The sequence below is a fragment of the Zonotrichia albicollis genome, chromosome 2, assembly GCF_047830755.1.
Source record: "Zonotrichia albicollis isolate bZonAlb1 chromosome 2, bZonAlb1.hap1, whole genome shotgun sequence".
In the NCBI taxonomy this organism is placed as follows: domain Eukaryota; kingdom Metazoa; phylum Chordata; class Aves; order Passeriformes; family Passerellidae; genus Zonotrichia; species Zonotrichia albicollis.
Genome location: NC_133820.1, coordinates 41,973,816 through 42,000,503, shown reverse-complemented (window position 1 = coordinate 42,000,503; position 26,688 = coordinate 41,973,816). Strand labels below are relative to the sequence as shown.

At 40.3% G+C, this 26,688-nt stretch overlaps 1 protein-coding gene across 6 annotated transcripts in view; it reads left to right on the top strand.

Annotated features, from left to right (window-relative positions):
• Nucleotides 1-24,924, top strand: part of TSPAN9 (tetraspanin 9) — a 170,393-nt gene extending 145,469 nt beyond the window's left edge. For all 6 annotated transcript variants that reach the window (XM_074534941.1, XM_074534940.1, XM_074534945.1 and 3 more), the window contains 6 exons: nt 16,418-16,609; nt 18,203-18,277; nt 19,782-19,883; nt 20,442-20,573; nt 20,694-20,777; nt 21,731-24,924. In XM_074534941.1, coding sequence (XP_074391042.1) covers nt 16,418-16,609; nt 18,203-18,277; nt 19,782-19,883; nt 20,442-20,573; nt 20,694-20,777; nt 21,731-21,802 — 657 coding nt within the window. In that variant the 3' untranslated portion in view covers nt 21,803-24,924. The remainder of the gene's footprint in view (nt 1-16,417; nt 16,610-18,202; nt 18,278-19,781; nt 19,884-20,441; nt 20,574-20,693; nt 20,778-21,730) is intronic.
• Nucleotides 24,925-26,688: the final 1,764 nt, after the last annotated feature.

Here is a 26,688-nt window from a genome sequence, read left to right as displayed (position 1 = left end):
CAGCCAGGCATTCCCACTGGCTTCATAGAGAAGAAACATCATTCTGAGAAAAAATACACATCAGAGGGAAAATGGTAGTGGTCAGTTCAGGCTTAGAATGATTTCATTTCAAATCTGAAATGGTTTGGGTTTTTCTCAAGAAAAATGAAAAAAAAAATCATTTTGATTAAGAGTTTTGTTTTCTTTAAACTCACAAAGATATCCACATATGGATTTAGGAGCCTGTATTTCTATTTTCTCTATTTTAGACATTTTAGACTTTTTATGGCTCCACAGGTCCCCTCCATCCACATGACTTGCATGTTTCTGTCCTTATAAAGCCAGCAAAAACCATAATTAGTATTAAAGAATTAGCTTGCTCGAATGGCTTTCAATAACTAGGGTTGAACATTAGTTTAGCCATGGAGACAATGGGCCAAAATAATGAAACACAAAATGGCGCTGAGAAGAGGAGCATCAAGAAAATCCAGGGAATGAAAGACTGCCACTCAAAAATTATTTTTAGTGAGGAGTGGTCCTTTGATTCCCAAGCTCATGAAGGTAACCGGCATAACTAAAAATAGGTATAGCTTAGCTCTTGAGGCGTTCTCTGCTTGAAGTTTGTAGACGCTACAAAAGGACCACACAAACAGGAGAAAAAATTCACTAAAAAGTGCAGTATGTGGGATAATAAGATGGAAATGTTGTTTGTATTTCGTAGTCTGTGTATTCTCTTTTTATTCCCAAGCTTTTCCCTGATTTATTCTGGTGTTCAATTGTTTGCTTTTCCTCATAAGGATGTTTTAATTAGAGAAAGAAGATACCTCTGTAGGGTATAGAAGTGTTATTTTCTAATCTTCCAGATGGGGAATCTTGTATTTCCGAAGTAATAGAAGGCTTTTGACTCACTTAAGCCACAGTGCTTACATGCAATAATCTTTGTTCTCATTAATGGGTAATTTATATATAGTATCCAGATTGATGGAGAAAAATTAAAAGATGGTTATGAGACTCCAAATGCAATTTATAATTTTTTTACACAAAGTCTCATCCCATTAGAAGTGAGCTAGGATTATTTCTATCTCCATGAGTTGTGTTACTTGTAAACATATGGAATGCAGGTGGAATACAGGTACTTTTAATGATCCAAGTCATCATGCGTTCTGAAGCAGGGTATGTTCCGATTCTAGTTCCACCTGATCCATGTTTGGCAATACAGCTTTGCAGTTTTATGCCACAACTTTAAAGACAACAAAACTTGTGTGTGAATGACCTCTGTCTCTGCTTGTGGGCTGTGTAGGATGCTGTTACCCGCATGGGGTATATCCAAAATGAGCACCACTTCTCACTGCCATGCGTCTTTTTCAGAAAGTGTGTGTATTTATACAGGCAGCCCAGGATGATGAGACTTTAAATTGCCTTAGGAAATACATAAAATTATAGGATATGGAAATTCTAACTGTTTTGCCAACAGTAGGGACTTGAATTGAGGTCTCCTGTGTAAATTGCTGAAGGTTTCCATGCGGTGGTGTGAGACTTCTTACAGAAGTTTGTTTATACCTTTGGGTTTAGTCCTTGAGTCAGCTTCCACTCAAAAGCAATACTACCATAAATATAGAAATTAATCTTCAGGGAAGTTAGGCTTTTGATGAGGAATAACCTGAAAACATGTGTATTTCTCTTCATCATGGATAAAATTTTTGTAACCAGATAGTTTCATTTGAGTTTCATTATTAGAATTTGAAAACATGAAGACACATTTGCCATTAGCAGGTATGAATCTAGACAATCCCATAGCTCCAGAATACATGCATAGCTTGCCAACTAATGCATAGCTTGCAGTTGACTTAGGTGAAAACTGAGGTAATGTAACATTACAGTTGGGCTAGAGATGTTCTTACCAGTTAATTTTTTTTTATAACAGATTTGGACAGGAAGGGCAATGAATCCTTTGTTTGAAATAAATATATTTAAAATAGGGAGGTCATTCATTGTCTGTGACTGTATTTTGTTGGTTTTCTTCTCAGTGGTTAATCATTAAGTATTTCTGACGCCAGAATAAGTGTCTAGTAGCTTGGTCTTAGAGACAGACAAGTCACAGATTACTGGAGAGTATGGCCTCGGCTTACTAAAAGAACAGCCTACTCTGTACCTAATATTTTTTTCTTGATAAATTACTTACAGATGACCTACCGAGATGGAAGGAAAAAGTGCTTAGGGGAAGTTAACTTGTGAATAAAGAATTAGAGGTAGGGAAACGAGAGATATTTTTAGGCCATATTTGAAGGATTTAATTCCTTCCATCTGTTAAGTTTTTAAATCAAGCATGTGTCCAAACTGCAAACAAATATCACCTGGGATAAGAAAAAAATCCAACCTAGTGCATCTAGAGATGACCTTTGGGGATAACTTTCACTGTATATCATACCACTCAAAGTGGTTGTCTATTTTGGATATCTGCATAATGCAATGGATGAAATTCCATTAACAGTCTTATGTTTTTTTCAGTAGAACGTAATTTACATTTTAATGAATTCTGCAGGGACAGAAATAAAACTGAAGATGTGATTGGGTGGGGGATACAGATCCTTAGAGAAAGCCTGCAGAATGAACTCCAGCTTTACTAGATGCCAGAGAATCCACACATGAGCAAATTGTTCTACATGCCCTCTAAGAGGGCAAGCATTAACGGAGGTTGGTTCACAATGGATCAGAAAGCTGAGAGGCCAATCATAAGTCACAAATCTGAGGGAATCCACATTTCATTATGTCTTCTGTGGCAGTCATTTGCTTTTTATAGGCCACAGTCAAGTGAGTATGAGTTGTTGAGGACATATTTCCCTCCTGTAAACTAAAATGGATAAATCAGTCTGAGGAACTGCTGGAGTTTTCTTCTGCACGTGGAAAGAATCGCACATAGGAACTATTATATTGATTCAGTGTTGGCACGAAATACTTGACCCCTTAAGAGTAATCTCACTGCTTCATACCCAGACGAAGCTTGTGGGCACAGATTTTTGTTCCTTACAGAATTTGAATACTGCTTGTCTTTTTCTGTGTGCATATGATACAGTTATATAATGATTTTCTCAAATAGTGATGCTGTTGCTAGTATCTGTGTGTTGTTAGCAGTACTTGAGTAAAATGTGATCATGAAATTGGGCTTTTGCCTTTTGTTTCTGCTGTTTTGTACATTTATTTTGGCTTTCCTATATTTGAAAGTGGCAGACCAGAGATAAGAGCCTGGGAGATGTCCTATGTGATGTTGTGGCTAAAGTTTTTTTAATCTTATCCTGAAACATTTTGTAATGTAATGTGCCTTTTGTTATCTTCATTGATTGTTGACAGGGTATTTCAAACTAGAGTCAGCTCTGGTTTTAGGTAAAAGCACGAAGTAAAACAAAATAATTCTGAGTGCAAAGCTATAGTCAAGTGAGTATGAGTTATTGAGGATTTATTTCCCTCAACATAGTTAACATCCATTAATTTACTTGCTGCTGTGTCTGGTAGTAAGAAAGCATTCAGTACACTTTGTAACACTTGTCAACACAAAAGCTAGAGGAAATTGTTACATGCTACTGCTGCTGATCTGGCAATCATCTGCTCTGTTGATTGCTGAATTTTATTTGACTTGCAAAATAAAATGCATTTACTCCTCTCAGTTTGGCTGGTGCAAAAACTCTGTACCTGTTCTGCTCTGTGCAGAAATGGATAAAGATCTGCCAGATCTGCCTGTCCCATGAGCAGCGGGATGGAACTGTCTTCTGTAATTCCAGTTCCTCCCAGCTGCGAGCACTGCAGTCTTGTCAGCGTGTCCACATGGAATGCTGTCAGAAAATCAGTGTTGGCTCACTGAAAAGAGAGGGAAGGGTGAGCCAGCACCACTCTCACTTAGTTTTCCTTACTTCTGGTAGTGTTTTTTGTGAACCTTATCCAGCCCCAAAAATGAGAACATATGGTCTGAAGAGAACTTACAGAAACCAAATTATTTTATGTGTTACAGTTTAAATCAAGATCTGTAACTTTACAGATTGTACAGCAAGTTAATTTCATTTAAGATACTTTTTAGATATTTTTTAAAATATAAATTTCTGCTAAGGTCCAGCAATTTCCTGTACATTTATATGGATTGCTTTTGTCTTTGGGAAGACAGAAGTGCAAAGTGCAACTGGACTTCAGTGGGATGCAATTTTCTCTGCTTCACATCAGGTTCAGTTAGATTGTTAAAGGCACATTCAATACAGAATATCTGTCACCTGAAATATTTCATCCACTGGTCATATTAGCAGACTGAACCTGTGGTTGGGAAAAGACAACCTAAACTACAGATAAGCCTATGACTCCTTGCTTTCTTCTCTGGACATCAAGGACATCAGGCGTCCTTGTCTCGTGCACTGCTTGCAGAACCCCCTCCTGATAGTGTATGAAGTTCTTTTGCTAGTTGTGAATCCTTATGGCCTTGGATTTTTCTTTGCTAACCCATTTCCTCCTCAGTCTGGCTTCCTCCTCAGTGGAAAAAAGAGATACACCTTATCTTACACTTTGCATATGGCCTTGTTTGTCTTCCTTATTTGTTCTAGTTGCTTGCCCTCACTTTTTCTAGGATGTTTAGGTTTACCTCCTTCTAATTCTTTTGAAATCACTGCATCACAAAGTGTGCTGTCTGTTTTATTAGCAGTGCCTGTCAGAAGACTAAATAAATAAACACCATGAATACTCATTTGTTTGGTACAGTAATTGCCAGAACTGTTTACAGAGACATTTACAGATGGTTGCTAGACATCATTTTGTCCCAGTCTAATTTTGCAGCATTTCAGATACCAAGATAACATCACAGCTCCTATCTGGCAACAGTGGCTTCTTTCCTAACTCTTCTGATACCAAGATTGTTTCATCATGGTATATGAAAAAAAAAAAACAAAACATAATAGTGATGAAACAGCCCCATCTCTTTCTCACCCTGGTAGTAGCTGGACCATGGAGGTTAATCAACACAAACCAGGATCAGACCTGACCTCAGTACTCCTTTCACTCAACCATTCCAACATCTGTATCCCTGCAGGTTCCTTCTTCTTGTAGTGAGTTTGGCATGAACATATTGTTAAAATATTCTAGATATGAATTGAAACATTTCCTTTTTTTTCCTTGCTTCCACAATAAGTATTCCTCAGTCTTCTTCCAGACAAGTCAGTGAAAGCTTTTACAATGTGTTTTCTTGGAAGTGATGCACGACTCAAAGACAGTTTACAGCATGCATCTGTATTTAAGTGGTCCAATGCCACTGTCCCATGTTTGTTTTGGGATAGCAAAAGCATTTGTTAAATCTGTGGCTGGCTGAATTTTCTTACTGAATATTTATGTTTCTTCTTGAGCCAGTGTGATGGCCTGTTCTTCCTTTCCCTAAGACAGCTCTCTGGATGGGAGGGAAAAGTGAGATTCAGTTAACTGACGAGTCATCTGCCTGCTGTGGTGCTTCTCACTCTTCTCACTGTAGCACATGGCTGCCCTCCTACCCCTTTTCATTTGTCTGATTTGGCCCCTTTATAATGTCACCCCTTGTTGGTCTCTCTGAAGAGAATGAGGCTCAGCCTTGCAGTATTTCCAGCAACCTGCAGGTGAAAAGTTTCAATTGCCTGAGGATTTTTACATCTTGGAAAGTAATGAGATAGAGATGACTCAGGCAATGGATGGATAACACATAAAATATTTTTAATGTAATACCTCTTGACAGAGTATTTACCAATAAGTAGGAGATGTTATTTTCCTGGTAGTAGCTTCAAAATAGAACCTATTAATAGAAAGAGATAGAAAAAATTTAAATATTACCAAAGAAATAGTAAATATGCCCTGAATTAGTTGGAATACTATTTTTCTCTGGTTGATCTAATAGACTTAGTGATTTTTTTTTTCTAATGAGTGCTGAGCAAAACTGTTTATCCTTTATTATCATTGCTTTTCCCCTATTTATTTATTATTGCTATTTATTGTCATTGCTATTACAAAATTCAGCTTCACTTTCAAGAAGAGCAGACTGTGCAGAGGGCAAAGAACTTGTTGCCTAACTTCACTCCTCTTGTCTGTTTTATTTGAGTGTTGCAGTGCTTGTTCTACTGACAGCTTAAGCAATACAAGGTTATTAGGAACTGGAAGCCATGCTACAATCTGATGTGAAATAAGTAAAATTGGAAGTTGGTTTTACTCCTTTGTCAGTTGTCAGTGATGCCAGATGTTGTGAATTAAAGAGGGAAGTGCATTCCCCAGAGTTTTGTGCTGTTTTAACATGCAAATTGACCAAGAGTAAAATGCTTATAGTCCAACAATTACCAGGCTTACTTCACACATACACAGTGAACTGGTTTACGAAGAACTTCTGGAGATAGTTTCTTCACACTGATCCCTTGCATCTTTTCTCATATGTCCCTCCAACAGCTGAAGGAGAAGGATACAAGTGGATTTGCAGAATGTTGTGTAAGCCCTTTTTGAGCAGATGGAGAACAAAGTGTTTGAGATGCACAGTGGTTTTTGGTTGTGGCTTGTAGTACATCTTCAATAGAGTATGTTAAGTCACAGTAACTTCTTTGGGGCTGGAGAAGTCCTCAGTCCTGTTACACAAATTTGGATGAGGATTACTGACTGTTGCCTCACCACAAGTCCTTCAAACATCTGATTTTTATTTTTTCCTGGGGGTGGGGCGGTTTCCTGCTGCTTTTATTTGGTATTAAGAGATATAGTAGAATTAAGCAGCTGTGGTTAAAATAAACAAAGCGGATAAAGCGGCTTCAGGAGAATTGGCTCAGGAAAAAGGAGACAGATTAACAACATGTGACCAGCAGAGGTGCCTAGATTCCATAGAGTTATGCCAGTGGGTGCTAAGCATGGCAAATGTATGTTTGATGGATTGACCAGAATCTGACTGTGCTCCTTGCTGGGCAGAAAGTGTCTGTGAATAAGTAATAGGGGCTTCCATTTCAGAAGAAAGTACTGCAGGTGCACGCTCCTGCATTTGGGCAAATATAGAACAAATTACTTTAGCATATAGTTTTAAACAGCCACATAGTTCTGTTTTAAGAAGGCTTTAATGCCGTTGCTCAAAAACTAGAGCACTGAGGGAACTCAACTGATCATGATTACGTTTGTTTTTCTCTCTACTATCAACAGAATAAAATATGATTTCCGGTCTTCTCTGATGCATTTCCCTTGGGGTGTTTGTATACTGGAATTGGACTGTTTGTTACTCTGAAAACTATCTTGGTGAAACTGTCTCTTCCTGTTGACATTTATGAAAATTGTTGAAAAGTTTCCTTCTAGCTTTCAAAGTCTTGAGTGCTAGTGAATCAAATTATTTTGAAAAGATATTTTAATAATGAGGCAAACCAAATCTATTAGCTAAAGCATGGTTCCTAACATGTACAAATCTTTTGCTTTGTCATGCTTTTTGAGGGATTAGTAATTGCAGGTAAATATTCTTCAATTTTTTCTAATAATTGGGAGAGTGAAATTCAGATCCCTCTCTGTTCTGAGGGTCTAATGGGATGAAATACCAACACACATTTGTTTTTGCACTCTCATTCAGATCTGAATGTTTCTGTGGAGCAATGAATTCAGGAGCTCTCTCTGTCCAGCTTGTGTTCAGATTGGATTTTCATTTCAAGTGAAATTACCTCTAATGGAAATAAATAGGAAAATAAAATAAATAAAGTAATTTTAAAATAATTGCAGATTTCAATTTTGTAATTAATGTTACTACATAGGGAAAAGCCCTAAACTTACATCTCCTGTCAAGCCACTTCAAAAAGTGGTGCATTAAGAGACAGCATTGTAATTTGCTGCCTGTTTTTAGTTTGAAGTCTGTAGATAGGGTCATTTGCAGGAATTAAAGAGAGACTGTGTTTAATGCCCAAACTTTGCATTTCAGAAAGATATCTTTTCAGTTATGTGTGTTTAGGAATAGGGCTTAATGCTCAGAAGTGCTTTGTTAGGCTGATGAATTCTCATTCATTATGGTGAATTGCTTAGAGAATTTTTCAGCTCTTATGCCCATGCTTACTAATGAGAAAATGGTTTAATGTGAAGATTATGTATAATGCTTTGTTGCTATATTTTAAATGAGCTATTATTGTCAGTCTGTTATCAGGGACAGTGTAACTGCACATTCTAATGCATGCATAAGGTTAGTGTTTCTGTAGGAACCACAAGTCCTTTTTGGGCACTATGAATTTTATAGCCTTTAAAAATTATACAGCCTTTATGGATTTTTTGTTAAATATCCTTCCAGTCATTTCTCCTCTGTGGAGTGACTGCATAATTCCTTCTTCTAGATTAGGTATCCTCTGGATTTTAGATATGTTGTCTTTGACTTTTTGAACTCTCTTTTGTCTTTGATGTTTTTCCATACAGCAAGTAAGTGGTTAGGGTCCTGCCAGTCCTTCTGATTTCAGGAGTTTTGGTATTTAATCTATAATGTTTAAATTTTTTTCTAATAGTAGTTTTGAAGTTCTGCCTCCATTCTCCTTCCTGTCCTCTGAGTTTAACTATCACTTAACAGTGTTGCACACATTTTAATCCTTCTTTATACATCATCTCCGAATCCTCTTCAAATGTTCAGTCTTTTTTGCCTACTGCACTTTGGGCATTGTGACTTAGACACAAAAAGATGATAATGCTGGCATTGGCACAACTCAATCTGACCTTTCACAGCTGCAATCAGAGAGAATTTTGGTGATTTTTACTTTGTGCATGCCACTCAAAATAGCTGTGAAGGTCCGGGAGAAGAACTACTGCAGTCCAAAGTAATGCTTCGTTTGTTTTGACACTGCTTTTTGACATTAGTTTTTCCCAAATCATTTTGCAGGAAGTCTGTATTTGGGAATATCATTCTACAAGTTATGTTCCTTTAAATTAATCCTTTGTTTCCTTTCTACTGCTACATTTCTCCACAGTTAGTTTAAAACACTGACAATTTATCACCTAGAAGTTTCATGAATGAAGTGCTTATCCCCAAATTATTAATGGCAATCATTAGAAAATGAGGGCTGTGCTTGTCCTGGACACAGGCTGTGAATAATTGAGTGTGTTTATTCCTTACCTGTTCAGGAGGACACTGGGTACTGGAGGGGGAAAAAAGGATGGGTATGTGTGCATAGTTGAGAATACCCCTGGAATAAAGCTATTAATTGATATCTGAGAGCTTATGTCCTAACAGAATAATGGAAGAAGTGGGAAGGGACATGTTGAGGTCATATATTCTGTTGTCCATTGCTTGAGTAGAGTCAGCTAGAACAGAGACTGTGGAGACTCTCTACTCTGCAGACAGAGACTGTACAGTGTCTAGTTAGGTTTGGAATATCTCCACAGATGGAAGCTCCTCAGCTGCTCTGGAAACATTACTTCAGTGTTTGGTCCCCCTTGCAGGTCTTGCATCGAATTTTGTGGTCATCTTGTCCTGTCACTGAGCCCTCCTAAGAGGAGAGCAGCTCCCTGTTCTTCAGTGCCTTTTATCAGGAATTTATACAGGTCAATAAGAACCCCCTGAGCTTCCTCTTCTTGAGGACAAACAGTCCCAGCCCTCTCAGCCCCTTAGGAGGCTCCTTTCCCTTCCTGGTGTTCACCAATGTCCATCTTGTATTGGGGAGCCCAGAAGTGGACACGGCATTCCAGTTGTGCTGGATTCACTGGTGTTGAGTAGGGGGAGAGGACAGCACTCAAAACTGCCAGACACATTCTTCCTAGGGCAGCCCTGGGTTCTGTAGGCCTTCTTTGCTTTGAGGTTGCATTGCTGGCTTCTGATCAGCTTGTTGTTCACCAGGACTCCAGGCTCTCCACTGAGGAGCTGCTTCCCAGCCTCTCAGGCCTTGGTGTGTCCTGGTGCACAAGGTCGTTCCTCCCCAGGTGCAGGACTCTGCATTCCACCTTGTTGAACTTCCTCAGACGTCCTCTCTGCCCGATTCTTCATCCAGTCCAGGTCTCTGAGGGGCAGCTCTGCCATCTGCTGTGTCAGCTACTGGAGTTTATCTATCAACTTGCTGAGGGAGCACTCTGACCCATCGTCCTTAATGAAGAGGTTAAAGAGCATTGGCCCAGTAGGCAGGGTCTGTAACCCTTGGGCACATCTCAGCGTGTCTATGCCCATCATCCTTTTGTTCCTCTTCCACATTCTTGAAGTCTTCCCTTACTTCAGACATGTCAGGGCTTGTTCTGCAGTCTGATAAAGTGGGGGACAACAAAACAGCCTTTTACTGTTTATATTTATTATATATAATTTGAATTATTTATTCCATTAGCTCTTATTAAAGAATGTTCTGTCCATTTTACAGCTGTGTTCAGCCAATCGCAGAGCAATGGTGTTTGCTAAATGTAAACAAAATGGCAACTCCCTGCCATGAAATGTGCAGGCATAGGAGACACACACACAAGTGTGCTGATTCCCCAGCATGGCCAGACAGCTCTCCCCATAGGGCTTCCACAGGAAAGAGATTTCATGTGTTCATTAGAAATGACATGGTTTTGTATTTTTCACAAATTAGGAAGAACATGGTAGCTGAGGAAATTATAAAATAATAGAAATGTTGCTTGACAGGAATCTCTTCAAGTCATACCAAGTGGTGCTGCTGCTAGTGCTAGCTCAGGTCAACCATGACTGCCTGTAGCAAAGCATTGAAAACCTCTGTGACTGGAGGTTTTGACACCTTTTTGGTAACTTCTTCCAGTGCTGTACTAATTTCTCAGTGAAAGTTTCTCCTAAAGTGCAGCCTGAAGTACCTGAGCTGCCCTTCAACTGAATAAAGAGAAGTTTAAACTGTCCTTGACAAACCAAGCAAACCCAGGTCTTACAACTTCCTTTCACAGAGCACATCCTTTATTGAAGACTCCAGGGTGACCAGGGAAGAGCATCCAAGACAAATCTTAAGGCTTCTGGGACACATTTCAAAAACACAGACTGATAAAAGTGTCAGAATTTAATGCTCCTCAGGATAGCTCTCAGCCTTCTTGCCCCACAGAAGATCACAGTCGCTGATGCCTCACTTGAGTTTGTCAGGACCCTCTCAGGAGTACTGCCTGGGAGAGTGACTCTAGGAAGATAATAAATGCTTTCTCTGGCAGATGGATTAAGGAAACTCAGCATTTGCACAAATTCCAGCTCTGTACCTTCTATTACACACAGGCTGTGAGTACAGCTGTTACAGAACAGACTCAAAGAAGACATCAAAATGATTCCCTTGTCTTCCATCAATGCTCAGTTCATAGGAATGTTGTAGAGGAGTTTAAATCTGCCACATTGCTCTGGCAGTAGCACTAAGTAGGTTTTATTTGAGTATGTTCACCTACTTCCATACTCTAATTTTCTAGTATATGGCTGAAGAACTTCTTAGGTTTTGGTGCCCTTGCAGAACTTTAGATCGTATTTAGAAGATGATCTTGCTTTGCAAGAGACCTCTGAGATTGTCAGCTGTTAAGTCCCAGTTTTGATTAATCCTGTGGATTATCTAGACAGTGCAGGAAAATTTATCTAATCTTACCTGAAAATCTCCTTTAAGCACCAGCCCTTTCCAGAGATGGTTTAACCACCCAACTCCAGAGTTGGCAATTGGCATCCAAAAAGTCAATTTGCAGAAAGCCTATCTCTGTTCTGGAGTGTGTTTTGAAGTGGTGGAAACCATGTAGTTCTCACCCCTGCCTCCTCCCAGAGCAGTTATTCTGATCTGTAATACATTAAGATACCATAAATGAAGGAGAGGGGAAAATACTCAAAAACCCCTCAAAACACACAAACACCCCCAAACCCCAGGATCAGAGTGAGAAAACTTTGCTGCTTTTTAAGGGCCATTGTCTTCCTTACCTCATCTGCACACTCATTGGTCAGAGAGTTAGTTAGAGAAATGGTAGAAAATCTCTGTCTTGAAAAGAAGACCTGGGATAGGTCACCTTTATCCTGTGGAACTTTCCAAACAGAAGGATGATATTACTGGCAGCTTTTCCAAAGTGTTGCAGACCCCAACAAAGGGGGGGGTTTTGAGAGCCACCTGGACACTGGACACTTTCTGTGCTAAGCTTTGGTGGTGCATTCTGCTTGTCCTCATGGCTTCTTCATGCTTGTCCTTTTGGTGCAGGTCATCTTCCTGTTGACTTTCTGTTTCGATAGAAGTCCCTCAGAACCTAATTCAGAGTGTCTGTTTTGTCACTGCAGTTGTCCTAAAATCAGTTCCCAGCTCTGATACTTTCTTTTGCAATCATGCTGTCAGTATTTCCTTGTAACAAACCTCCTGTGCTTTTTGCCATTTTATGGGACCATATATAAGCTGTAGCGTGTATTTTTCATTGTATCGTTTTTGCTTCAGGCAAGATCTCCTTGGAGCTTTCTGCTCTCTGTAACTGGGCCACAGATGGCCATGGGCATGTTATTGGAGGTGGAGTACAAACTGAGACACTTGCTTCTTTTTGTCCCTTGTGGTTCTCTCTCATTATTTAGTTTTTAAATGTCTCTGTTCTATTCCAAGTGTGTTAAGATCTCTCCTGGTGTTTAAGCAGCACTAGAAGATCTGATGTCAAGAACAAACTCTTTCTCTCTCACACACCTATTTGTGCAGCTTTTCCATCAAGCATTCTTTGCATGGGATGGAATAACTGCAAAGGCAACAAGAATATGGCCTCATCCCCTTTCCTCTTGGTAGTGCCTTCCTTATCAGTTTCCTTTTTCTGATGTTGTTCAGTGACTTCAAGGGCAAGTCTCTCAATATTATTCAATTAAAAACATTATCAGAACGGCATTTCCTACCCCTTCTTTACCCCAGCTTGTTGCCACTTTGTAGTTTTGCTGGATTCTGCACACATGATCTTACTCTGAGAAGCTTGAAATGTCATTATTTGTGTACATGCTAAGAAACCACAAATGCTATTACCAATATTAAAAGTTATCTAGCCCTTACTGGCAATTGTGGGCACAATGCTTGATTCTTGTGGCGTAATTAACTAATTTACTTCTCAGTTGTGTGAAGCAAAATGTACTACAAATGCTTGCTAATATTCCCCTTGTTCCTGTTATTGGAAAGGACTGAGACACAGGCTGTTGGGTTTTCTGACTGACCTCTAGAGTTGTGAACATTTCATTCACATCCTGTCTAATAATTCCTCCCAAGCTAGATAATCCTGTGCACAATCTCCTTCTGTACAATATGTCAGCCTTGGCATACATCTGGCCATCTGTGTTGTCCTTTCCTGGGTCTTGTAAACTCTTCCTGTATCTTTTTTATGGTTAAGGCAGCTAAACTTGGGTATGGTGGTCTATTGTGAAAGTTTGTATTGTTGTATTAGTTCACATAATGCTCAAAAATGAGGAATAAAATAAATGAGCTCCTTCCCTGTTCTGGTGATAGCACTTGTCAAGGAAAGGCTTGTTTTGGGGTTTCTTTCTCTCTAAGTTTATCTGGAGTTCTAATTTCCCTCAGAGTATTTGAGACTTTTAATGTTTTCTGGACACAGTGATGAACCCAGATAGACATTGAGGTAGTGAAGGGAATCCAAAGTGTGGGAGAACCTGTGAGGAACATTGGTGTTCCTTTTGCTTTTAAGCTCAAAATATGTGTACCATAGCTTGGATAAATTGCCCTATAAGTAAAAGTGACTGACTTTATGATAGTGTTCTGCAGTGACATAAACAGCAGGGGAAGGAGAGATTTGATGGTTGCCTAGAGGATGATGATTTCTAATCATGAGAGGGAAACGAGCCAACATTTTTTGAGAAAAAAAAATCCAGTGAAATTTATTACTCTGTTGAACCATTTCTCTGGGGAAGGAAAGTCAGTGCCATCACTCTCACCCGATTAAATACCAAGCAGCATATATTATTTAATTATATGGTGAAAAGGGAATTAATAAGATGACTTGATATATTCTTGCTGCTTTCACACTCCAGGATTCAGTTGTTCCAAACAGAAAGAGGTGGATCCTGTGAGAATAAATACTTGTCAGAGCATTTTTCTAGTGTTCACATTGTATAAAAAATGAGATTGGTATAGAATAAAATGTCAGTGAAAGGTATTTTATTGCTAGAATCCTAGCCAGCTTTGATTGGTATGGTTGTATGCAATTAAGTCCCATGTCAGTGGAATTATTTGGGATTTTTTAAAGAAGCATGAGTGAAAAAAGCATTTGTCATGGGACCTGAAGTTTAAAGCATAAATTTTAGCTTCAGCAGTACTGCTGTGCAGTAGAATGGCAGAGAGGAAAACAGAGAAGAAAGCACAAAATTCAAGGAACTGTGGAGAGAAGAAATATGAAATTTGTCTTAAACTTTTAGTGCTATTTGGTATGGGATGCCACCTTGTGGAAGTTTTTAGGTTGTCATGTCTTTTATCAAATCTCTGACTTTTTACTCTTCAAGCACTAGAGAATCCCAGTTGCATAGATCAGCCTTTAACAGCTCCGCCATCACCTGATGTTTTATGTCATCTGAACTTCCAGCATTACTCTGCTTTCCCTTATTTAAGCAATTAGGTGCTTCTGACTTTTTATACGTAAACATAAACATGGACCTTCTGAAGTAATCTCCTGGCCACCTTTCTCTTCTGGACCAAATCTCTTTCAAGGATTGTGCTGCAGCATTTTTTCAAATGGTTAAGAGATGCTAGCTAGATGCTAGCTAGATGCTGCTTCTATTTCTTTTGCTAGGACCTCATAATTGGTGTTGGATTCTGAGGTGTCATTCTTTATGGGCTGAGCTTTGTATTAATCATATGTACTGCTTTTTGTCCTCTACTTGTCCTTCCTCTGTAAGCTTTTTTCCCTGAGCTTGCTCTTACCACCGCCTTGTTTATCTGCAGTGATCTATTGCTTTTGGCCTCATGATTCTAGAATTCATTGCACTCTTTCAAAACACTTGAGCTAAGGCTGTGACTTCTGAACTTAATAGAGTATGGAAGTCCAAGGAACACATTTGTGAATGACCTTTTTAAGTATGAATTCAGGATCATATGGAAAGTTACACTGAACAATTTTGGTCTTTGGTAGAAACTTCTTTGGAAACATTTACAGACTCATCTGTGGAGTCTCATGAAGTCATTGATTAAAATGCCATCAGCTAATGGCAATGGCAGCCCTGGCAGCTTAGAAATGCCATTTAATACTTTAAATGAATGTTGTGTGGTGAGAGCTGTTCCTGACCTCCTGAACCATTAAGCTCTCAGCCCCTGCCTGCAGTTTTCATCTAATGGTCGAAACAGCTGAACTACAGGGTGGATTCCTAAGTGAGCTTGAGGCACCAAAACTGCAGCAATTCAAGGACAGAGTAGATGAAATTTAAAGCAGGAGCAGTAGGGTGGCTGATTCCATGAGCTGCAGACAGTTTGAACCTGTGGCCATGTCCACTGGGTCCTGCAGCAGAATATGATCAGGTGGCTTCTGTTTTGCATCCCCCCACAGCTCTTTACTACTCCAAGTTCACACTGACCTTGCTGACATCTCGTGAAAGGCAATGAGAAATCAATTCAAGCTCATTTAGTGGAGAGGACAAATTTGAAGGAAGAGATGAAAGTCCTACCCTGCCACATGCATGTGTGTGTGTTTTGTCTTTTCATAGGGGTAGCTGGTGTTTGACTTTCTCCCACTACTCACACTCCTGTTGCAGCTGTGTCCAGCTCTGTGATAGGACACAGATGTTGCGACATTTATCCATACCTGGTGATGCAAAGCTCCCCAACCATTCTGTGGAGTTACTGTGTTGAGTTTTGGAAGAGGTGTTTCCCAGTCTCCTTATAAGATTCCTGAATGTTTCCTCTGTGTTACCCAGTGCATTTGTTACTCTGCTTCCCTTGGGAATGCCTGTGAGCATCTTGCATAAGGCTTGAGCTTCCTGTACATAATGTATCTAGACATCTGATTTTGGTGACATTTTGTGATCACTGGCTATCAACACTAAAGCTATGAGAACTTGTATTAAGCCCAACCTGGGTACTGTGACTGGGCATTTTATGACAAATATTTACTGAAATTATGCTTTTGATTGTAAATGTCTTCAGGACTTCCTTGCCTCCTGTAGGATGAGGCAATACAGGGCTGAGTACTCTGAGACATTGCAGATGACTGCACAAATAAGTGCAACAGAGCATTCATTCAAATAATATTTTTTATTTTCACAGAGAAAAATTGCTCTGGGTTGCTGTTGGGACATCAGTGGGTAGCCCTGGTTTCATGTGCTAAGTCTCTCAGAAGAGAATTCTGCCATCCAGTGGCTTTTAAATAGAATTATGAGTACAGGTGATGTGACCAAGTCTAAGTACAAACATTTAATTTCACTTTGTTTCAACATCAGGCCACTGAGAGCATTACTTCAGAACATTTACCTGAGACCTTGCTTGTGAAATTCTTTCTTTTCGGAGTTTCAGGGGAAGGAGACAATGACATTTCTGTTAACAGTGAAACCTTTCTTTTGTTTGTCTCTTTGCAGTTATGTGGCTGTGGTCTGCTGGGTGTGGGCATCTGGCTGTCAGTGTCACAAGGGAACTTCGCCACGTTTTCTCCCAGCTTCCCGTCACTTTCAGCTGCCAATCTAGTCATTGCCATTGGCACAGTGATCATGGTGACCGGCTTCCTGGGCTGCCTAGGTGCTATCAAGGAAAACAAGTGCCTGCTGTTGAGCGTAAGACATCAGTACTCCTTTTCACTAAAAACAGTGGCTGTTGCCTTGTTATTATTTTATTTGAATGACCTGAGCGAAATAGTCGTGTGGCTCACTGTGACATTGCCCTTGGCTTTCAATCTTCTGTAGGCTTGCAGTATGACATCCCACAGCTTTGGTTACAGTGATATCAATGGTGTATTAGCAAATGTGTCCTTGTTACTATGTGCACTAATATATTAGGTAGCAAAGCAAATTGCTATCAGTCACTTCTGAATGGTTAAGCATCAACTGTAGGATCAACCTGGATAGCCCTTCTGGAAATGTCTGTTGGAAGGACTGACTAAAAAATTTTTTTGTTCGAAGTCTCTCATGGCTATTTTCTACATTGCCCTTATCTAAGGCCTCTGTCAGAGGATGGTGGAAACCATCTGAGCCAAAGTTAGGAAGTCAAGGTCTCTGCCAGGCCTTATCAGTAAAAAATAAATAGTCTGACCCTTGAAATTCTCTGACCAGCACTGAAGTACAGAGGTTGGGAACCTGTCTAAGAAAGCACAGTGTGGATCTTTCCTCTTGCATAAGCCCAGAAGGTTTCATCATTAGCTTCCCTGAATAATGATGGGAGGTTATATGGGGGAATATATAATAAACCCTCCCCGATATAAATATTCCCCTCCAAAAAAAAATGCTGGGGAGAGGAGATCCCGCCTACAAGGAGAGGGGTATTGTGGCAGAAGGTGGGAGGAGGGCTTTCAAGGCAGACAGGTTCCAATTCAGTCACAGTTTACAAATCCAGATGCTGTAACATTAAGGAGCAGATTTTCCTTTTGCAAAACTCTCTCTTATATGGCATTGGGGAACAGCTAGGCAGAATTCCTTAAACCACTTCAGAGAATTAAACTGGAGGCAAAATATGCACCTAGTTTTTTGCTATCTGATTGCTTGGTTTTGTGTGTTGTACAATTAGGAAAGCAAACAGAGATTAGTATTGAAGTCCATGTGATTCATCCACACTAACTGCAACACCAGCTTCATTTTTTAAAAAAGATTGTATATTCTTATGAGGTTCTGCAAAAGTAATTTTATACTATCATGACTGTCATGAGTTACCAGTTGAAGAGCTAGCTGTGCACTGCTTCTTCCCCAGTGTCTGGGGTCAGGTGCCATACCTGTCTGGAGTCCACTAGGGCATAAAGGCATGAAAATAAATGCCTCCTTGGCCTGAAAAGTAGTGAGAAACAACTAGAACTCACACTTGGGATGCCTCTGCGGAGAGAGAGATTTCAGATACAGAGTTGGGAATAGAAGTGCTGAGTAATATGATGACTATTCCACAGTCACATGTGGTTCAAGCCCATCTGCTAGGGAATCATTTCTGAGGCATGTCACATTCATCTTTGCGCTAAGGGATTTAGCATCTGTCCTGTAGTCTGTGTGAAGGAGAGTGACTCCCAGGACTGTGTGCTGTCACAGCAGTCAAAAGGAGCAGGACAAAAGCATGGCTGAAACCTGCAACCTGGTAGAATGCCTGTCATCTTCATAGTTTCTAGGAGCTCTAGGTTTACTCTCTACTTGGCAAGTGTGTGTACACTGTCTCTTTTTTCTTTGTTCTAGTTTTTCATCGTTTTGCTGATAATTCTCCTGGCTGAGCTGATATTAGTAATTTTATTCTTTGTTTATATGGACAAGGTAAGCAAATATGCCATATTGATTAAGTATCTCTACTAGCATGTAAACCAGGTTTAGTTTTTTGTTTGATGAAAGTATATGAGTTCTCCTGGATCTTCACTTTGGTGAAGGTTTAACCTTGAGACTTTGGCTGTCTATTGTGAGCTGCTTCTGAAGGGGAAGGAGAAAGTGATGAGGAAAACAAGCAGGAGACAAATCCCTGAAGTAAAATCATGGTCCAGAGCCTCCCTTTTCATCCTGTCCTTAGATAGCCTTCAACATGTTTGATGTCTGCAAGAAGCTGGTCATCTTGTAGTCCTGGGTTGTGGAAGGTCCTGTTTAAAACCCTATAGCTTCTTAGGGCCAGCCCTTGAAACAGGACTGGAGGAGAGAGGCATGAGATATTCACAGGTTATTCCAAATGCCACCAGTTGTCTCACTTGACTGGGCAGTCCCAGAGAGATCAATGTGAATGCAAAATGGATCAAGAGATAGGTTCTCATAAAGCCCATCTGTAGGAATCTCCTATCTCAGAGTGACTAAGTGACTTAGGCACAATTGGCTGGCCCATCAGATACATAACACTGCAAAAGTGACTGGGGAACTGGAGATCTCTGCTAAACACAGGGCAGAACCTTACAGTGTGAATATGTCCAGACTTACTCTAAAACAGCTCCTGCCAGACCTTTATATCTTCTCAGGTTGTCATTATGATGCCTGCTACTTTCAGGGAGCTGAGGTGAACTGCTGATTTTGACTTGGTTGTAAAAGAGGGATGAAACAGATCTTATAAAATTGTTGACCTTTATGCCAGGACCATAATCCTTTCTCTTCTACCAGCTCACTACTGTCAGAGGCAAGGTACCCACCTGCATCCAGGACTCTGGGCTCAGACTGAAATTAAAACAAGAAATGGGACATCTCAGATATCCTGTTAAGCATTCCAACTTTGTCTTCTAAATAAGGAAGAGCACATTTGAAAGTCATAAATCCTACAAGCTTACTCCCACAAGGAGAAAAACAAAATTGTCTTTTTTCAACTGATTTTGTACTGGCTGTTGACTGTAGCCTGCCTGAACCCATGCAAGAATAACTGCACTAAGGTTGGGAAGCCAGAACTCTGGTTTTGTGGTATTAGCAAATTAAAACAGGCCACAGGTTAAGGCAGGAGAGGCTGCTGTGGGGCATTGCCAACAGCTGCCTCTGGCAAGGTTACAGCAAGCTCAGCAGATTGATGCTGTTCATTTTCAGTTAGTTTTAATCAGATGATGACTGTATGATGGACTTTTAGCAGGGGTCTCCTATCTCAAGAGAATTAACCCACTGTTTTGCAATCTGAGGGAAAGACTAGGCCTTGACAGCTGCTTAAAGGTCCCAATGATTTATGAAGCTCAAGCTTTTTATCCATCTCAAGTTTGTGGTGAGAGAAGATAAAAGATGGACATTTTCTATGTGTGTCTGTACCATTTGGTCCTTTCCTCTGAATAGCAGTGCATTGACTTCCTCTGTCTTCCTCATCGTGCAGGTCAGTGAGAGTGCAAAGAAGGATTTGAAGGAAGGAATGAAGCTGTACAATTCAGAAAATAATATTGGACTGAAAAATGCATGGAATATCATTCAAGCAGAGGTAACATATTTTCTCAATAGTAAAAAAGTAACGACTTGGTCATCAAGACTGCTGCAGTGGCATCCATGTCTAGTCTAAAAGATGGCTAATGCAGGTTTTGATTTCTGATTTTGCTCTCTTGAGTATGCAGGGAATGCTGTGAAACCCAGGATCAAAGCATACTCTGTAAGGTGAAAGATGCTCACCTGTCTGGGATTCTCTGTGGCTATTACAGGCAAAGAGATGATCTGTAAGAGCAGAGAGGCAGCAAAACCTGCATAGGTGGCACTGCAGCTTTGGCAGGATTTTGCTTTTAGCAGTTGTGCTTATGACCTTGTTTTGGTGTTTGGTCTCTCTAATAAGAAGATTTGTGTCTGGAGCCATTTCCTTTGTTTGGTTTTGTGTTTTCTTTGTGTTTTTCAGTATTTGCTTTAGGTGATCAGCAACCACAGAATACCATAAAACTACTGTGGTGGCCTTTTTGAAAGTACAGAGTGGTTTAGTGGAAATAAAAGTTTGTGGTTGTGCATGATTTACAAATTGTGCTAGTTAATTTATAAATCCTTTGCTTCTGCACAGATGAAATGCTGTGGTGTGAATGACTATACGGATTGGTACCCAGTGCTGGGAGAAAACATTGTTCCAGACCGATGCTGTATGGAAAATTCCCAAGACTGTGGACGGAACTCTACTGAATCACTGTGGAAAACGGTAAGGCTCACTTTGCCCAGGTCAAGTCTTAGGTAGGGGTGGGAAGGAACAAAATAAAGAGAATGCACGTGAAAGAAAACGTGACCTTGGAGTTTCAATTTTCGTCTTTCGTCATTTCAGGGATGTTATGAGAAAGTCATGAGCTGGTTTGATGACAATAAGCATGTCCTTGGCTCGATTGGGATGTGTGTCCTCATAATGCAGGTAATACTGGTCTGATGTTTTCCAACATGGCTTTGATTTGCTGTCAGCATTCTTGGCTCTGCTGTGTGAAAAGTGATGCTCAACTGCTTTGAGTTAGAATCTTATTTCAAAAATGTCAGATTTGTTTTATGAGTTAATTTAAGGCCACATGCTCAGAAAGGAAGCAGGTCAGTAATGGGTCCTGCAAAGAAGACATGCTACACTGGGGTTTTGCTTGCCCATGTTTTGACTTCAGGGTACCTCTTTGGAGTTCTTATATTAAGCCATCTGTTACACTGTCCCTTCAGGAACTGGTTGATTTTTCATTTTGAAAGCAAGTTCTAGAAATTATCAAAATTAGTCAAATCATGGCCACTGAACTAAGGAGATTGATGTGTTTAAAAAAAACAAGTGCAGCAGTATCATAATAATCTGTTAAGGTTTTGGGGTTCTTGCTCCGGGGAAGTGGTCATGGCACCAATGCTTGTTCAAGCATTTGGACAATGTTCTTAGGCACATGTTGTGATTTTTGTTATCCTGTGCAGGGCCAGGAATTGGACTCAATGATCCTTGTGGGTCCCTTCAGGATATTCTGTGATTCTATCACTGCCATACTTTAGGGGGAGAATATCTGAATCTGATATTTTCAGTCACAGTTACCTGACTAAACAAGCACAAGTTGTTGGGTGAAAGGGAAGAATGACTTGTATGTACTGATTCCAAAAAATAGTTGCACATACAGCAAAGAACCCCAAGAGTTTTTTGCTTCCATCTGTGCTCTGACAGATACAGCCCTGGACTTCACTATGTGCCTGAATAACATACAGTCAGATTTACTGCTCAGTGTTGAAGCTTGAGACATATGGCTTGTGTAGAATGACTGTTCAAACTACAGCTGGACCACGAACACAGGTCAGCAGTGTAGTTTTGGCAACCTTCCTGTAGTAAAGCCCTTATTGTTTGTTTTCCTTCAGATTCTTGGCATGGCCTTCTCCATGACACTATTCCAGCAGATTCACAGGACTGGCAAAAAATATGATGCCTAAAGCCTCGGAAACATTATCACATCAACCCTTCTGTCTCATCGTAAAATGAACACAAAGAATGACTGCAAGGAGCATCACGCCTAGCCCTGCTGAGGAAATCCGTCCCATTGACAGATCCACTTTGTTGTTACTTGTCCAGTTATTATCACAACTTATTTGACTCTTTTTTTTTCTTCTGTTTCACATTTGCCATTTATTTGCCAAAGAGGGGGGAAACTCCCCAAACAAATGGATTTTCTACACAAAATCATAGATCTGCTCTAAGAATGTTTCTTAACTTAAGAAAATGTTTTGCTCTACTAATCCATGCTATATGTGCAAAAATTATGTGTGTTTGACATCAAGGGAGAATTCTTCAAAGTCTTCCATTAGGCTTTCAACCCTTATGTCTGATTTACTGGAAGACTCGGAAAAGCCACTCTAACTGATAGTCCTTCAATTTGGAGCTGCTTTGCTTTGCAGCTTCTTGTACCTTATGGTGTATACTTTTTTATTATAATGATGATTATTATTATTATTATTATTATTATGGATATAGCTTAGAATTTAGTTGCCTGACTTATAACTTCTTACTGTTTTTGGTTTTACACATCTATTGTACATTAATTTGGGAACTGCTGTGCGATCTCCAGAGGACCTGTTTTGCAAAGTTGATAGTAGGTGCAGGCAAGACTTAACTTTTCTCAAGTCCATGGGGAGGCAGCACCTACCTTTATTAGGGCCTTGATTCCCTTACTGTAACAAAGGTATTTCCTTTAAAATCAGAGACTCTTTCCTCGGATGGAATGCAAAGCCTTCCCATTGGACCAGATGATGAGCTTCCTACTTCTGCGAGGCAAAGTTCCAATGCCTTTACTCACCCAAAGCAGTGCCTGGCTGCTTTATGTCATGCTACTTTGAAAGCTAAAAGCACTGACTAAGCAAGTTACTGCCAGCACAAAGGAGAGAGATTGCAGTCTGACCTACTGGCAGCAGACTTCACTGACTGTGTTGTCTGCTTCAAAAAGTTTGCCCAAGGCATGGCAAGCTTCTGGATGTGAAGGAAGGGGATGGCAATTTGATGGCACCATTATCATGCCATGACCTTTGTTGTAGGGATTTCCTCAGGCTGAAGACAGCTACCTCCCTGAGCTAGAAAGGACAGTTTGATTATGAGTGACCAGATGATGCAGGAAAGGGGCAATTTCCAGAACAGCACTGGGAGATAGTCTGTATTGGCACGCCTTCAGTAGAGAATTGTTTTTGTTAACAGATTGCCAAGTTCATCCACTGGGGTAGTTTACTCAATGCATATTTTTAGCAACATTCCTGTTAGAAAACTTGAATGTGTATTTCTCTGTTTTGAATGCAAGGGGCACCCACTTAACCATTGTTACAGGTTTTTGCTGTTTTGTGAAGGAAGAAGGAAAGGCTCAGACAATGGAGGATGCTGTGATCAAACTTCAGTCAGGGCTTGACTCAGCCCTGAAAGAAACACTGCTTTTTGCATGGACAGCTGTCAGAAGCAACTTTCAAAGGTTACCTCATCCAATGTCACGCCCAAAGAGATATTGACACATAGGTGAGATGGGGTTCAGTATGACATTATTGGGCTGAGTTTCAGAAACTGTTGAGGATGAAGATTTTGTGCCTTTCAGAGCCACACCATCTCAAACTACTCCTCTGGTAAATAAGATTCTAATAATGTCCAGTCTGAATATTCATACTTAAAGCTCTAAAAAGATGTAATTTTCATTGTATCATTCGGCCTATCTTTTTCCTTGTGGGCTGAAATAGCTGTTGAGCCACTTTATACCTGGGAGGTTTTAGTCCCCTATTTATCTTCTAATAAGTCCTACATGCATCTGTACATCTGGTAGCAATAGTGTTTTGTGTGGCCTACGTGCCACTTTTTTGAGTTCCTATGAAATCAGTGTGACAGGAAGGAGTGTGAATGTGTGGGAGATAGAGATGAATTTGGGGGTTGCAGTGAAGAAGAAGGTTACTATTCTTAAAGCACAGCCCTTGCCCATATGAGCACAATGCCCAGATTTCACAGGACTCTGGTTCCCGCTGAAGCAGACAAGGCCATATGGGTTCAGCTATTTCACTTGGATAGCCCTTGAAGGAATCAGGGAAGAAGCAGAGGGAAAGCACAGAAACTGAATCCAGTTTTACTTCCATTTCTAACAAAAATTGGGACCAGGAGCATCTGAGCCTCACTGGAGATGGCTGTTCCAGGTTGAAGAAGGGGCTCTGATGCCCAGTGTATCTGCTGCTACATGTAAGACTGTATCCAAAGTTGCTAAGATGTGTTCCCATTTTTGCAAGAAAAGACGGGATGGTTTTTGTCTGATGGCTCCACTGCATTCTCCCTTTGGGCAGAGGTGCTTAGCTTTCTCTAGATTTTCTGGTGCTCAAAAAGAGCCAGGTGCAGGGCTGAGTAGGAGCATCATCTCTGTCCTTTTGGGTCGCACAGTGGTACCTGCCGCATCTTATATTTTAATCCGCAGTCAGTTTTTGTACAAAAATGGTAAAATATATTAGTGAAAGTAATAAGGAAATAAAAGATGTTTATGAGTAACTCAGAGATGAAATGTGTAGTTGCAAACTCAGCTACTTTGCCTTCCATCCAAACTTATTTTTCTAGAATGCTTCATTCCATTTCACGATCTAGAAGCATAGATCCTGAAATCTTTTTTTAATGACTACTTTAGGCATTTTAAGCACAGTATTAAGTGAGATAGTTACATAAGCTTCATGTATTCATCTCTATGAAGCCACCTACAGGAGAGGAGTCAAAAGCAGGGCTGATTTGTGTCTCTAGCTGACTCTCTGATGTGGGAGGTGATGACAGACATCCTCAAAGATGCAGAAAGGTAATACCACTTTCCAGGCAGCAAAAAACAGCTCTGGAAAGTGTGAGGTTGCAGCAGTCAGTTTGCCAGAGAAGGCACTAATTGTCCTGTAAACTGGTCAAAGGGAGCTTTGACTCACATATGTATGCACTTTTTTTGCTTATGCTGGTGGGTGGCTGCCTGTGTGTTTTCCCCAAATGTCACTCTGATTATTTAACTATAAGTTTTTAGCATGTTTTTAAATAAAAGCTGATACTGAGTAAAAGTATCTTTAATATACACAAATATTGATTTGTACAAATGCATACCTCCCTGTATCTCTAATTCATGAAAGCACAGTTCAAGTCTGTGAAAGTGCTGTTTCTCTGAGTGTTCCATCAGACTGTAGCATACCTGCTGTCTTACTGTCCTTCATGCTTGGGAGCTGCCATAGAAATTACAAAGAGACAAAACAGGAGAACTGCCCGAAGAAGCTCTGTTTGAAAGCTGATGAAGTGTGAATTAGCATGAATTCTGCTCACTCCTGGTCAAAACCAAGGTTGTTTGTTACAGGAAACTCAGGTGGAAGGCACTCAAAAAAAGTGCCCATAGCTAAGTAGCATGTGAAATGCTAAAAGACAATGACATAATGTCTCTGAGGTGACAGAAGATGCCTTGGATTGGCTATGTCATGCTTTGTGTTCCTGGACTATGGCTACGTCAGGCCAACTCTCCTATCCTGTGTCCACCTGCTCCATTTCTATGCATGAAATACAGCTCACACACAGAAGGGAGGGTGCAAGCACAGAAGACAGCCAGACTGATCCTCGTGGTCTTTCCTGGGTGACATATTGGTCAGGCATAGAAAAGGCAAGGAGGAAAAGGATGTTTTCCCAGCAGATGGTTCTTGGGAGCAGCATGGAATAGGCCACACATGATTCTGATGTAACTTCTTTCCGTAAGTTGAGCAGCTTCATCCTGTAGCTGGCAAGGGGAAACCTGGAGATGTTTCCCTCTGGGCTCGCCATCTGTTGTGCAGTAGAGAGTAGACACTAAGAAACAACATGCCATTCCCACCGGGTGATGTTTGCACCAGTGTTTCTTCTATGCAATACCTACTTTCGCCTTTATATAAAAGATTTTTACTAGGATGATATAAAAATAAAGGATTTTTTAAAAGGTGCTTCTTTCAGCTCATTTGTCTTCTAACTCCGCCACCAAAACTGAAAAGGGGCAAAAAAAAAAAAAAAATTCCAAAAGGTGACTCACAGAGATCTATTCCAGCCCCACTGCAGGTGAAATCCAGAAGCTGTTTCATTTGTGAAAAGATTCCTCTCCCCTGCCTTCACCCCACGCTCCCCAGTCATCTCTCAGACTTCAAAACAATATTAAACCAGAAAAAGTTGTGAAAAATCCCCAAATAATGGAAAAATGGTTTGGGGAGCCTGATACAGGAAAGAGATTGCAAGGGTCACAGAGAACACAGAATAGCTGAAATTAGGACAAAATAGTAGAGAGCTTGAAAGACATTCAGAGGACTCTGAGAAGTCTTGGACGAAATGATGAACTGAACACTAATTAACACTCAGATAGAGAATGATTACAGAATAGCCCTCCAAATGCCAGGAAAGTAGGAGATGGGCTGAAAGATCCCCAGATGAAACAGGAGCCAAGCAGAAGTGAACAAAGTAACGGAGAGAGTCTGAAAGAGATTCCAAGTGCATACACTAGCCTCAGGGAAGGGAAGAAAGTCTGTAAGTGCTCAAGAAAACAAAATGCAGCAGTGTCAGAGGCCATGAAAGAAAGAGATAATGCAAAGAACCACCTCAGAGAACACAGAAGAGGCTCAGTGAAAACAAGAAAGTATCAGAGCTATTAAAGGAGCTCCAGACTATTCACTGGTGCCAAGTGTGGTCTCAAGAGAAGATTTTAAAAAAAGGGGGGGGAAGAAAGATTGATAGTGCCCCAAAGAGCAGCATCAAAGAAGGGAAAATCAGCCAAAAATCTGTGAAAGACTCAAGAGAACACAAAGTAGCCTCAAAGAAGTCAAGAAACTATAGAAAGCTTGAA